This window comes from Charadrius vociferus, unplaced genomic scaffold (assembly GCF_000708025.1).
Source record: "Charadrius vociferus isolate BGI_N301 unplaced genomic scaffold, ASM70802v2 scaffold342, whole genome shotgun sequence".
Classification (NCBI taxonomy): Eukaryota; Metazoa; Chordata; class Aves; order Charadriiformes; family Charadriidae; genus Charadrius; species Charadrius vociferus.
In genome coordinates, this window is record NW_009647231.1 from 698,157 (window position 1) to 712,043 (window position 13,887).

At 37.0% G+C, this 13,887-nt stretch overlaps 1 protein-coding gene across 1 annotated transcript in view; it reads right to left on the reverse strand.

Moving 5' to 3' along the window:
• HMGCLL1 (3-hydroxymethyl-3-methylglutaryl-CoA lyase-like 1) overlaps positions 1-13,887 on the reverse strand; it is a 59,685-nt gene that overhangs the window by 18,504 nt on the left and 27,294 nt on the right. The window contains exon 8 of the mRNA XM_009879840.1: positions 12,993-13,181. Within this exon, the coding sequence (XP_009878142.1) occupies positions 12,993-13,181 (189 nt within the window). The remainder of the gene's footprint in view (positions 1-12,992; positions 13,182-13,887) is intronic.

Consider the following 13,887-nt stretch of genomic DNA (forward strand, 5'->3'; position numbering starts at 1 on the left):
TTGTCTTCTAGCTGATGTGTAGAGTCACAGCCTGATTAAAGTGCAATATGATTACAGGGAGAATTTCTAAAAACAAGTCAAGCAACTCTGGTAGAAACAATTTATTTTCAAAATACCATGAAACTGAATGAGGAATTAAATCCTGAATAAAAGGTACCTAAAATAATTGTACCCTCACCAAAATTTTAAATTTTTTCTTTCACAACTGTATTTAAAATTATGTTGAAATACTGTATGTTATTTCTGTCAGTGCATCGCATACCTTTTTAGTGTGCAGCATATAAGCTCAAAACAAAGAGAAAGAGAAAGGAATAAGAGTGTAGCACAGTCAATCAAGAAGAAGACTAGCTGAAAACACAAAGCTAGATACAGAACTCCTGGCATACTCCTATGTTCTAGACTAGAAAGTATCTAAAATGATATATCCTAGAATCATTATCATAAGTACATCTTAATCACAAGAATGAATAGGTGGTCTAATGAACATAAACATGGTATTAATCTAGAACATGTTTTAGATGACTATTTTTTATATAGAGACATTGATTTTTCTGGAGTATTTAAAGTAGAAATTTAATTTAAATTGGCATATTATCCATGTCAGTTACAAAGACTAGCCAACATTTTCCATATGCAGATCCTATGGTAAGCTGCTTAGAGCTTTGCCATTCTTTTACTAATCAAACTGATAACCTGTGGGATGGATATCTGCCCTGAACTACAGTGGTCCGGAAAAACTTAGCCAAAACAGTTCAGCTTTTCAGAACAACTTACATGCACACTTTAATGTGCCATGCTAGTAAACAGTGATGGATTCTCACGCCCCCATGCCTTGGATCAAAGATGTGTAATGTGGGGAGTCCCACTTTTGCTGTAGAGAAGGATGCAGTGTACAGATGTTTAAGGAAGACCTGTAACAGCTCTGCAGTGAAATCCCCAGGGTCACCAGGAGCACACTCAGAGATGACCAAAACCTCTGAAATCTCAGCAGTGGAGACATCCTTAAATGGCCACTAGGAATTACAGCAAAAATCTCTCTTTTGTGCTGTTAATACACAGGAACTTGTGCTCTTTTGTGGCTATATATATATATATATATGTAACCAATAAAATAAATGGTGTCAGGACTGGAACTCAATTGTCCACTGTGTGTAACTCTTGCCACAGTCCCTGGCCCAGTTTTGGCCAAACAATTTCTGGCACAGTCTGGGAACTAGCACCATTTAGGGATCATTCATAGTTGGCAGTCTGGAAGTGCTGATGTTGTTCTGGAGGGTAAGAATTTGATTTTATGGATGCAAGCTTTTCATATCAATTGGCCTTAGTGCCAGAGAGGCTGGGAGGTACTGAGACTAGGAACACTTTAAAGGAGGGATATAGCAACTGCAGGAGCGCAAAGTCTATTCAGACATGCAGTCTTGTATCTAAAATTAATGTGACAGCTGATGAGATAGAAATTCATGAAGAAATGCACGCTGTGGGAGGGGTTCCGAGAAGGGACAACAGGACAGCCTTGCAAGGATGGAGCAGTTCTGAGATAAGCCAGTTGTGTAGGATATTTATCTGTGGAAATCCCATTTCATTTGCTGCAAAAGTTGGAAGGTGTGTGAGAGACAAGTAAGACACTATAAAACCAAAACAGATAGGTAACAGCTCTGGGGAACCAGCTTGTCTTTCTGTGAATGAGAAAGTGCCTATGTGATGCTGCGTGAAGCACAAAAAACAACCTTCAGACCAATGAAAACTCTTCATTTTCCAGTCATCTTGATAACCTAGACTCCAATTTTCAGGAATGGAATCAAAAACTGTAGTAAAATAACGGCTACCAGTTCAATTTCTGATTGCTATGCTACAGGCAGTCATCTTATCAAACCTACAGCCAGTCACCTAGTCTCACGTTAAAAAAAAACCCCAACAAATACTACCTTTTTTATGCATTCAATCCAGTTGAGGCACAATAGAAATATGCATGCGGAATCTGACACCAGTGTGCCCTCATCATATTTTTTATGCATGCTACAGATCAGTGACTTCAGTTTTCTAGTGCTATATTTTCACAACTCCTAAAAGTACTAAATATTTGTTTTAAATTGGGCTTAGCATTTTGAAAACTATTTTGTATTAATTTGTTCTATAAACACCTGAAAAAGTTTTTGAAAAGCCTTCTTACATTTCCAGCATTTGGAAGTAATTTGTTTCTAGTCCAAAAAAATGAATGTCTGTCTCTAACAGAAAGAGCTGGATTACTGCCCAGTCCACTTCAGAACTGGATGATGATGACTGTTAGCCATTTAAATAGTCAAGTTAAACAAGTCACAGTTGGGATGATAAAAGCATGTCTGTAAAAAGACTATTGCTGTGGCCATGAGGACTTACAACTATCAAACAATGACTAGGAAAATAGTGAGAGAGGAAAAAATTGACATAAGAGCCAGGGTAAATATTAGGATTAGGTGAATGTAGGAGCACGGTATCTGTTCACATCATTCTCCCTTCTTGCCAGTGAGCCGCCAGCAGGATATTTACTCTGCTTAAGCACTGTCAGAGGCAAAGAATGGCAAAAAGGCATTACAAAAGAGAAGAAAGGAAAGGGGAGGTAGGCACTAATAGTCTCTATGGACTATTATCCTCAAATGCACCTATAATCTGCTGGGTTTGTATCTAAATTATATTCTATGCTATTTTGTGTGAGCCTGGTTTGCAAGCACAACTTTGCAAGCCTCTTACTAGCTGGCAAAAGGTGAAATAAGACAGAATTGTCTTCTTGTATTCTATTAATACTAATTCCTTTCCCTTTTACAAACTAGAGTTCCAGATATGACAGCTAAAGAAAGATGCAGCAGAACACAATCTGATGAACACCGAGGAATCATTTAAAGGAGAGTCTCTGAATCAGTTTATTTTTGCATGGGAAGAAGTCAATTCACAAGAGGAAGAAGATGCACAGTAACGAAAGCAATACTAGAATGCCTTTTAGGTACTGGACAACGAAATTCGTATGGCCTTAGTGGTTCTAGATGTAATGAATCAGAAAATGATCAATGAAGCTGAAATTGGAATGTACCACTGACACTGATGAGTGAAACGTGCAAATGAACACCACTTACAGGATGGGAAACTCAGAAATTAAAGCATTTAAGATGTGATTAGGAAAGCTACAGTAAAACAGCATTCCAAGAAAAAAGTAGAAGTATGCAAGCACCCCAAAAGAGAAAACAGCATAGAATATTTGGGCCAAATTCATTCTTTCTATAAATCCACAGCTTCAATGTTATTACTAGAGAAATTATCTTTAGCTTTAAGATAGAAAACTAAAACCACTTCAGATTTTATTTCTCTAGTTGCTGCAGCAATTTCTCCATTCATATTCCATTTAGACCCAGGATGATGACTTTATATGAACTTGCAGAGATATAAAGAGAGATGTGCAGATTTGCATGAGAAATTTGAGGTTTAAAAATGTTTTAAAAGACAGTTGAGGTTTGATTGTAAGCCAAAGGGAAGTTGTGTGTACTGCTCCAAGTCAGGTCCGGTGAGGGAATTTGTAGATGAGAATAATCTATAACTGATGAAGGATCTCTTGGTCTGATTAGCATCCTGAAACAGACTTAGACTTGAGGTTTGTTGGTTCAGTAACTAGGGTTGAAAGCTTCTGAAATTCAGTCATCATATTAGAGGCAGCTAGAACAATGTAGATTTCTACTATTTGTTAATCATTTACAATATACTAAGTTTCATTTAAAATAAATAAAAAAACCCCAAAAATACAAAAACATTCAGACTATTGGTATATGCATGTAAATACATCTTTGCCTCAGGAACTCTGGCTGCTATTTCAGTCTACAATAACAAATATATTCCCTTTGCTATCCCAGAAAGTTCAAAAAATAAACATCTTTAAACAAAGTCTACTGTTTGAACTTTTTTCTGCTAATAGTGTAACAGTTGTAATAATATCAATGAGGAATTTAATTGTGAACTATCAGGCTATCAAGTTTTTCTGAAGCATGGAGAGAAAGATCAAAAGCTTTCAGCTCCTCAGAAATTGCATGCTATGCACATCCTGCAAAAAGCAGCAAAGAACAATAAAAATAGGGTTGCTACTTCTTTTGTACTGATCTGAGAAAAGAGCAGGAGTGGTACTGCCTGTACATTTGCTTGCTTTCTTATTTTGCTGAAATTACAGGCAACAACGTAAAACCAGTACCTATAAAAAGGCAAAAAAAAAAAAAAAAGAAAGAAAGAACAGAGAAAATACTGGAAAACATCTCTCAGATTTTCAGTATGAATGCCTATGTTTTTATTTTCTTCCCATATGTAGGTCTGATTTATTCATTTGTGCAGTATGTTTTTTCACTTACAAAAGGAACTAGCTGACTGCTCATAGTAGCAATCTTTGACAAAATGCAAGTGTTTTTCTACTTTCCTAAAGCACACACCCTCTTTTTAAGTTTTCTTCCCAGAAACCGTGCAGTCTGGTACCTTTTCACAATTCACCTGCCATTTTCCCCCCTAACTTATCTGCATTCAAATGCACAGTCTTATTCGCCTCTCTCTTGTTAGCTTTCAATCTTAAACAACTCTAATCACTCTTTTTCTTCCTAATATCACATACTCCTTCAGTTCAAACTTCTGATTTTTTTAATTGCTAGCTTTACCTAAGTGCTATGTTGTTTCTATGAGGAAAAGGGAATAAAAGGAAACAGAAAAAAAAAAAAAAGCAAGCTGATGTTTTCTAAAGAATTCAGTGTTATTGCAAGCAGCTCTTTTAGTTTGCTGACAAATAATTCAAAAATATTGTTTACACTTTCAAACCCAGAAAATACCAGTGTCTAGGATAAATTAGTTCCTAGAGTAATCCAAAAGTAGAAAGCTCTAGGAAAACCCTTATTGAGAAGGACACGCATGTTGTAATAAATACCTCTTGCTTTCCCTAAAATTATATATTCTTACTTTTGATACCAAACTTTTTCTTTTGCGTGTTTTAGAATATTCAACAGATTTACAATTACAAATTGTGCTAGCTATCCTGTTTCTCACAATGGAAATATAAAATTCAGAAAGTTCAATTTCTGTAAGTTAGAACAATTGGCCTTGACATGAGCATTATGGTATTGCAAATCATTCATTTAAGCAGGAAAACCTGGGACCCACAGGCCAAAACTTCCACAACCCAGCTGATGGGTGCTTTCCAGCTTGAAGAAATTCCGTTTCATAACTCCATTTGTTTCCTGCCATTTAGCCAACTTTCCACTTATTACATGCCTCCACGCCTTAATATTAACTTCCAGTGCAGAACACTGTAAATTGTTTTCTGAAAAATCAAAGCATACGATGGCCACTGTACATCCTTTGTCTTCTTTGGCAGTGACTACCTCAAATAATTCCAGCGAAATACTGAAGCATGACCAGCCTTTCCTGAATCCCATACAGCTATTCTCAGTCAAGCTGTGTTTTCTAATGTTTCCCTATCTGAACCTTGAAATTAGTTTCTAGAGAGGTCTGTTAAATCTTCTGCAGTTTCCTAGCATATTTTTGTAAACAGGAGAGGAAAGTAAACTTGTGAGGTCTGCTGAAACCTTTCAATTTCTAAGAGTTTTTCAAAATAGGAATTCAAAAATATTAACATTTTTTCAAGATCCCAAAATATGTGCATGCTTCACATGGCAAGTCTTTCCTGCCCTCACACTGTGCTTCATAAATTCCTCGGAGTGCCAGGCTGTGCGGGGGAAAGGAAATGGAGTGTTACAGAACTCAGATAATTTGATTGGGCATGTATGTATTTTGATCACTTGCCCACTCATATACCTTAGCTTTTTTAATCTCAAAATTACATTCTATACCAAACTTAAAATCTATCCAGTTTCTAAACTTCAATTCAAAAATAAATTTTAAATCTAGACTTCATAAAAATAATTTGTACTTTTCTTTTGCAGATTTTTCATTTCAGAAACTGAAAGAGATGAGTCTTATTCCTGTTTTACAAATAAAAAATTGAAGAAACATGATGTGCACAGTGACATGTCAAATCAGGAAAACACAAGCCAAGATGGTATGTTTCCTGCATCCTGTACCTCATCAATTTTGTTTTAAGCCTCCCTATTGGCTTAAAAAAACTTGTCTGTAGTAGAGTGTCGAAATTTTAACTAAATTATCACGACTATTTTTGCTCTGTTAAAAATTAGTTTAGATGCAAATAATTTCATTGCCAGGCAGTGGGTACCCCAGCACACTGCTGATATTAAAATAAAATCCTAGTGGTATTTAATGTATTATTCCAGCAAGAACTTTGGCAGCCCACTACATACAAGTTCATTTCCTCAATTACTGTGTAACTCCCCCAAACCAGTATTTTTTGATTTGTGTAGCAACAGAGAAATATGGCTAGACTGCCTTCCTCAGCTAGAAAGTTCATATTCACTGTTACATGAGAAATTCCTAGCTCAAGCTTAGCACAGTGAGTACATGCAAGGCTTCACACTTTTTCATGGCTGTTTATCTACTCTACCTTATAACAGAAGTGTCACTTTATTCTACTACACCATAGCTCTGAACGACTGTGCTTTGTGGGAAATTAAAAAGAGAGCATGTCTTACAAATAAAGAATGATAAGGTACCTTTATTTTTTTCTTTCTTGATGCCATCTTGAACGTTCAATTTTATGTTGCTAATGAGTTAGGCACAAGTTGAGAAATGTAGATGTATAAGCAAATGTACGATCCTACCAGTGATCATTAGGAAGATGTTGTTGAACTACCAATGATGAACATAATGCACAGGAGTCAATGGTAGACAAAGCTGGGATACAGGACAAAAGAATTTAAATTTTTATTCAAGGCCTGTGCATACACTTTGTTCTCCATTTTACAGGGAGAAAGTGAAGGAATTCAGATGTTGGTTAAACCTAGACTGTAGGCAGACAAAAAGCAGTCCTAAATTTTGATCCTCCAGAATGGTGATCATTTATATTAGCACATAAATAAATGTGCATACCTGAATTAATGACACTTTGAGTTAATCTTGATTTTTTTGTTCTCTCTAAAAGTCTTTGTTTTGTTATTCAGCATGCTGTGGATTTTTTGATTGCCGTTTCATACCTAGAAAATCAGGGAACCAAGAGTTTTTAGCTTTACTGTTTAATTTTTACTTATATCATGTGCTCGTTGCTCTCTTCTAATACAACATTTTGCAACAAAACTCATCTAGTTTTAAAAGCTCTTTTAATTTTGTGGCCCTGTCCAAGAAACCATCCAAAACCTCACAGCCCAGCTATGGTTTTGCATTAAAATTATGAAAAAGGGAGAATTTCAACATAAATCCGGGAGAAACCTGCTGTGTTTCACTTTGTATCTCTTTGGAAATGAACTCCAAAGAAGAAATCAGGACATAAAGCTCATGAAAACTAAACCAAAGGAGTTTTTACAACGTAAAGTTTCGTAAAATTGTACTTAAAAAAAAATTATCCTGTTGTTGCTTCTTTTTAAATCAAGAGGCTAAACTGTGACTGTATGTATATGTTTGTATATGTAACTTGGTAAAAAGGTAATAAATCACTAATGGAAATCCTGGAACAATTTATATGTGACTAGTATACACGTGTATTTGCCTTCTTCCCATTTGGCCTCCCACCAATGCTATCCATACCTTCATGCTGTTTTACTATCATGCTTTTTTATCATTTTTCTATTCTATTCAGCTACTCTAACTCGCACGGCTTCTAGTCATACCCTGGGATAAGCTAGCATGAGCCCTGCATCCTTGTAGACATCTACTAAAATAAGCAGGACAAATCAAATGTGAAAGAACTGATTGCAGGATACAAATGCTAAGTGAATTTTCTAGTACAGAAATATTCTTACAGATCCTGTATTTATTTGAAAATTCATCACTGTGGGTATATTCTTTTAGGTCATTTAGTCACAGAAATACAGGTTTAAAAACTTCAGAGAATGGTAGTGAAAGTAGTCTGGCACCTAAAAGACATGTTTAAATTCTGTCAGACACAGACACCAATTTTCAGGCTGACTTCTGGACTCTGTTTTTCACTCAACAGAGTTCTCAGTGCAAAACTGTTATGGCTTTGTGTACACCTGGACACCAGGAAATGCCTTCTGGATTTAACTGAGTAGTAATATTGTGCCAGAAAAGAAGAAAAAAGAAAAAGCCTCCAGCTGAGCTCCAAGATTGAAGCACATGAGACCTGCTAACTCTCAGAGCTGCTGTATCTCCCAGCTCAGCACCCACTCCACTACCTGCCACTCAGAGCCATCCTTAAAGCTCAAGATACTGGTTGTTTCTCCCTCCTCTAAAGACTCGACTGTCTTGAGCATCGTCAAGAATAGACTGCTCCATAAAGGAAGGCAAGCGAGGAGCCATAAATCACAGCTAGGCAAGCAGCAGTGGCAACCTCACCAAAAAAGAGCCAGGACGTCGAGTCAGCAATTCAAGGTCAGGATCAGGTCTGGAGACAAGACCAGGATCAGCCAGGTCTTAGGCTAAGCCAGTAGGTCAAGCCAGTGGGTAAGGATGAGAATCAAGGAGGTACAAGACTGGGAGCAAACGCAATTGCAATGCTGCTGCAGAGCAGCTCAGGCGGGGGCCAAGCACCAGAGCTCCAGGTTTAAAGCCACCACGTAGTGAAGGAGGGGGAGCCCCTGCTGAGGCTCCTTAGCAGCAAGCAGCTCCTGGAGAAGAGATCTCAGCAGCGAGCTGACCTCTAACCACCAGCTGAAAGGGGTCTTGACACCCTGTCACCAGAGGCAAGCGCAACAGCCACCAACAGCAAATCCTGTATTTAAAAAAAAAAAAAAAAAAAAAAGGACAAGCTAGGTACTTACATCTAGGAGCTGGTTTTGGGTGGAAAATTCATCTCACCTAAGGCTTCACATGTAAGATCACATGAATCACGGAGGAGGGAATTTTAAACACAGTCTTTCTTCAGTTGCTTAACTTAGGCTCTACTCTTTCAGGCTGCTGGCATTGTGAATTCTATTCCTGTAACACAATGATCCTTGTGAATTAATAAACCACCAACTTAAGCATCTACGTTCAGATTCCTCTCCTGGTTCTAGCACTTAAAACTTAGCCATATCAGCATTCAGTGCCTTTGTGTGAACCTAGTCGTTACTACATAAGTAAATTGGATCCACAAAAATACGCAAGTTGGTTAGTCTATTCAGCATGCACCAAAGGGGCTAGAATCTATTTAGTTAAGTGATGACGGGAAGAGGTCAGCAACCAGCCATTTCTATTTTGATTTAAAAAAAAAAAAAATCTTTAAAATTCAGGGATCTTAAAGATTATTAATTAAAATAGTATTAAATATTTTAAACTCTCTGTAAGGGGATATATTATAATGCTTATAACGAAAACCTGTATTCACAAACTTGGATTTTGCAGTCTGAACCTTGAAAGTTTAATTAGAGGCTTGCTAAATTCTGTTGCTGGTACTGAAGTGTGGATTTTATTTTAAACTTCCTGTTTTCTGGAAAAAGAAAGCACTGATAAAAAGCCACTTCATTTGGCAAATCATCAATCTCGTTCATCTCATTGTGTCCAATAAGGTGGAAATGATTACACAAGGTGGTAAAAATCCTTGCTCCCTGCAAGTCATTAGAGTTTTATGCTTGTTTTCTCTAAGTTAGGATTTGATCCCAGTAGGGCAGGGATCAGTTTATATTAATGAATTATGATAGCGATTTGAATTTGATAAAGTTCTATGGGATTACCATGTGATTGTTTCGCTCATTGAGGTATCACTGCCGGCTAAAACTCCTCTTTGCCTCTTAGCATATTCTTTCTCATGTTCGGATATGTGTTACGAAAACAGACAAAGCTATTTCTGGCAACTACACAAGCTATGCAAGAAAAGAGTTCTGTATCACTTCCATTAAAAAACTTCCCCTTTCTTATCCATTCTGTACACACTACAGGAGTCAATTGTCAAGGTAACTCAAATCTCCCCCGATCAGTGGTCTACCTTACTGGGGCCTCTCCAGCACAGAAGTTTCCTGACCCATCTTTTTACCCTTCCTTGGAGGTCTGTAACAATTTCCTATAAATGTTTTACTACTTCTTTTAGCTACATTTTGTGTTTGTCACATTAGCTAGCCCACATATGTAATTTTACTCAAAATACCACAACTAGATCACCACATCACTTCCCATCTTCTGAATTTGTCTCTGGTAAATTGTATACTCTGATATTTTTAAACCATTTAACCAAGAGCCAGTCGTGTTTCTACTTTAAATGTTTACTCTTTTGTTCTGGAACATCACTTCATATTCCTCACATTTTTACACAGGTTCTCTTCATAAAAGAAAGTGAATTTCCTTTCTCTAGACAATGCTTTCTATCTATATTATTCAGTTCAACAACTTAAAAAATTACTTATCCTTTAGAAGTTGGCTAATCTCTCTCCCATCTTTCACTACCTATCCTTTTGCTAAAACAACACACATAAAACTGAATACTAAAATTACAAGACTACTTCCCTGCTAATTTCTTATACAGATACGGCCTGTCAGTTCTAGATGACTTTGGATCAGCCCCAAACAAAAGAAAATATTCTGGGTAGTATAACCCTGCATGGAACAATGTGATCTGTATAAAAAATCACTTACTGAATCACCAGCACCTCTTTCCACTCCTAGGAGATCTCCCATCGAAGCAATGCCTGAATTAGTGCAGAGTGATTTGTGGCTTTCCAGCTGTCATTCATTAATTCTTAGGAAATACAATATACAACACAATAGTAGTCAGTCTGAGGTTGTAGTCTGCAACGTCTGAGGAAGAGTGTATTTTGCCTGCCAAATGTTCTTTAAAATTGTTTCCAAACAATCGCCGTAGCCCATTATGTCCATAACCCCTCAAACACATTTCGCTCCCAATGAAATATTGTGCTGGTCTCCCAGACCCATAGAGGAGGAAGGGTAAGTCATTGCACTGTGGAGAGTCTGGTCTGTGAAATGAACGGCTGAGTTGAAGACAAGGGGTTTTTGACTCCAGTACTTTGCCACTCGTGTGTCTTTGGCAGAGAGCAAAGCACAGACAAGCCTGACAGCAGGGGCTAGAAGTGACCTGAGCACTCTGTGCTCTTACCATCCAGCTGACCGGTCAAAGTTGTCCTGTTTTAGAAAGAGTATTGCTTAGCTGTAATTCACTGCTAGCTGCCTGGTTCCCTTGACCAGAGACAGGAGAGGATGTTGTGATGTGCAGTTCCCATTTGAGGATCCAAGAGCCTGGGGACCTCCCTTTAGAGCGAGCCAAGGAGCCGCTTGCACAAAGCCAGTCAGAGAGACTGTGTAATGCCTGCTTCATCAAGGACTTTTGGCAAAATCTATGACAAGTTCAGCTCAGCCAAAAACACCGCACCTTTAGACATGCACTGTAGCAGAACTTGAGCACATGGGGAAGTTTTCTGGTGGGTCTCAGGCACCCCTGGCTTCCCAGAAATCTGAGAAGGCTGCGTAGGGATTTTTTTTCCAGGTCTGTTGCTCTCTTTAATTTACATGTTAATTAACCTGAACTGCACATTAGGTACCCAAGAGCTTTATTGCCCTTTAACTCTTACACAGTTGATTTAAGAAGTAAATCAAAAGATAGGAGCAGGAGGTAGACCTGAAACAAGAACCACTTACAACAATATTGGGGTTAACAAAGCATAGCCATCGTTCAGTGTTTAGTAGGCACCACGACAGTCATTATTTTAAGGAAGGATTTGAAAAACAATGCTTCAAGTATTTAAGTATTTTTATGGCGAGCTCCTCCCATGCTCAGGGGTTTTCATGCTTTTAGCTATCACATCTGCAACTGAAGCTAACTGTGAAATTAGCAATTTATTTATCCCATGGTAGACACACACACATTTGCAACAGTAGAAGTGTGTAAGGGTCAAAGTGAATACTGTGAGTAAGTTAGAACCTTTTTTACCAGATTTTGTCCTTCAGTATTTAATCAAATACCTGCAGAGATTCCCATATTGAAACATTTCCCGGTTCCTTCTTGTTGTTTATATCACTAGTACTGTTAACACACTGCTGTTATTTCTAAACAACATAATATGAGCTCTGCCAAAATAACAAGTCAGGACAAAGGAAAGTTGACCTTAAAAACAGCTGCCTGAATTGCAAGGAAGCAGAGCATGCCACAAAGTATAAAATAGAACAAAAAAGGCCTACAATTTGTAAACAGCTTTTGACTCTGTAATATTTAGCAAAAAAAGGTCTCTTTAGGAATACATGTACACATTAAGGTATTTTTCAAGATTGTATCTTTACAAAACCTACATTAGAACTTGTAGTCTGTTTCTTGTTTCATGTTCTATTCTTAAAAATATATAAACACAAACGGAAAAACATGTCTAATGGAAATTAACTGTTTCGGATTATTTAGCCACAGATTTGAAAGAAGATTAAATAGGATATAAAGTTGTTGCTAATCTTATTTGGAAGGTATAATTGACAAATAAAAAAGCATACTGAAAGCACGTTAACAATGATAAAATTATCTAAACCACTCTGTCTGTTTACATAGTTACCAATAATTTAGATGTATCCATCTGAAATCAAGATGTAATTATGCATTATTTTATTTTATATTTAGACACCTCTGTAAAATGGAAATTTTAGTTTAGTGAACAATGAACATACAGATATTCCTAAGAAAAGATGAATCTGAGACATCAGAAGAAAATTATATTTTATCTCCCTCATTCATACAAAATCAACAGAATATAATAATCACCACTGATTTTTCGTGATCTTGTAAGGAATTGAAGGTAGTAAGTAGATAAGAATTGAAATTTTCTTGCAAAAGCAACAGCAGTAATACCTGTAGACAATCCAATGTGCAAGCAACAATTTCTGAAAGTTTAGTGAGTACCTCTTTCATTTTCTAGCAATTTCTTTAAGGTTGGATTTTTTAAAAATTGTGCATTTTAATTAAACTAAGACTACTGCTATCATTTCTATAAAATAAGAACTTGAGTTACCTGTATGGCTGTAAGGATATTGGCTAACGCCTGCCCATATGTGTCATGACAGTGAACAGCGAGAGCACTCAGAGGAATTTCTTTCATAACAGCTTCCAACATTCTTTTCATACTTCCAGGAGTCCCCACACCAATTGTGTCCCCCAGAGAGATTTCATAACAGCCCATACTGTACAGCCGCTTAGATACCTGATTAGAAACAGAGAAACATGAAAAGGTCAAGATGAAAGAATGTAAAATATGGTCAAGAAAATATATTAAAAAGGACACACTTCTGTACAGCTTTGAGGGTTTGACCCACTAAGGTGGACCTATGTATCCGAAACCCACTATTCATTCTTGAAAATTGTCACCCAAGAAAAATGTCCCGTAGATCCTCTTATTTTAAATTTATAGTTCTGCTTCTGTACATGGAATAACTGACCAAGCCACATCCATCAAAAACTTGATTTTTGACTCTCCCACAGAATCAAAACAAGCAAGATTTTACACTATGAATTAAGTTTCTGTCAAGCCCTTTCCCAACATTTTCCTGTCTCTGGGGACTTCCCAGCTGTTTGGTTTTCTCCATGTACTTTTCAGCTTACAAGTTGTGCAGGGTAAAGACCTGCCCTTTTGTTTGCTTATTACACGGAGCCAAGCACATGGCTGAACTAAGACAATAAATAATTAACAAGAAGCCTGATTTTGCTTTCTCTTGGCACTGAAAACATCAATGGAAACTGAAGTTTTAGCACGTTGTAGTTAATATTAATTTTGCTTGCTTTTCATGAAATCAAACATTAAAATACTAACAAAGCAAAACTGTAATTTAATTAACGTGCTAGTCTTTAAGTTTTAAAATTTTTCTTAATACCTAACAAAACCCCATACAAATAGTTCTTACTTATGTAAG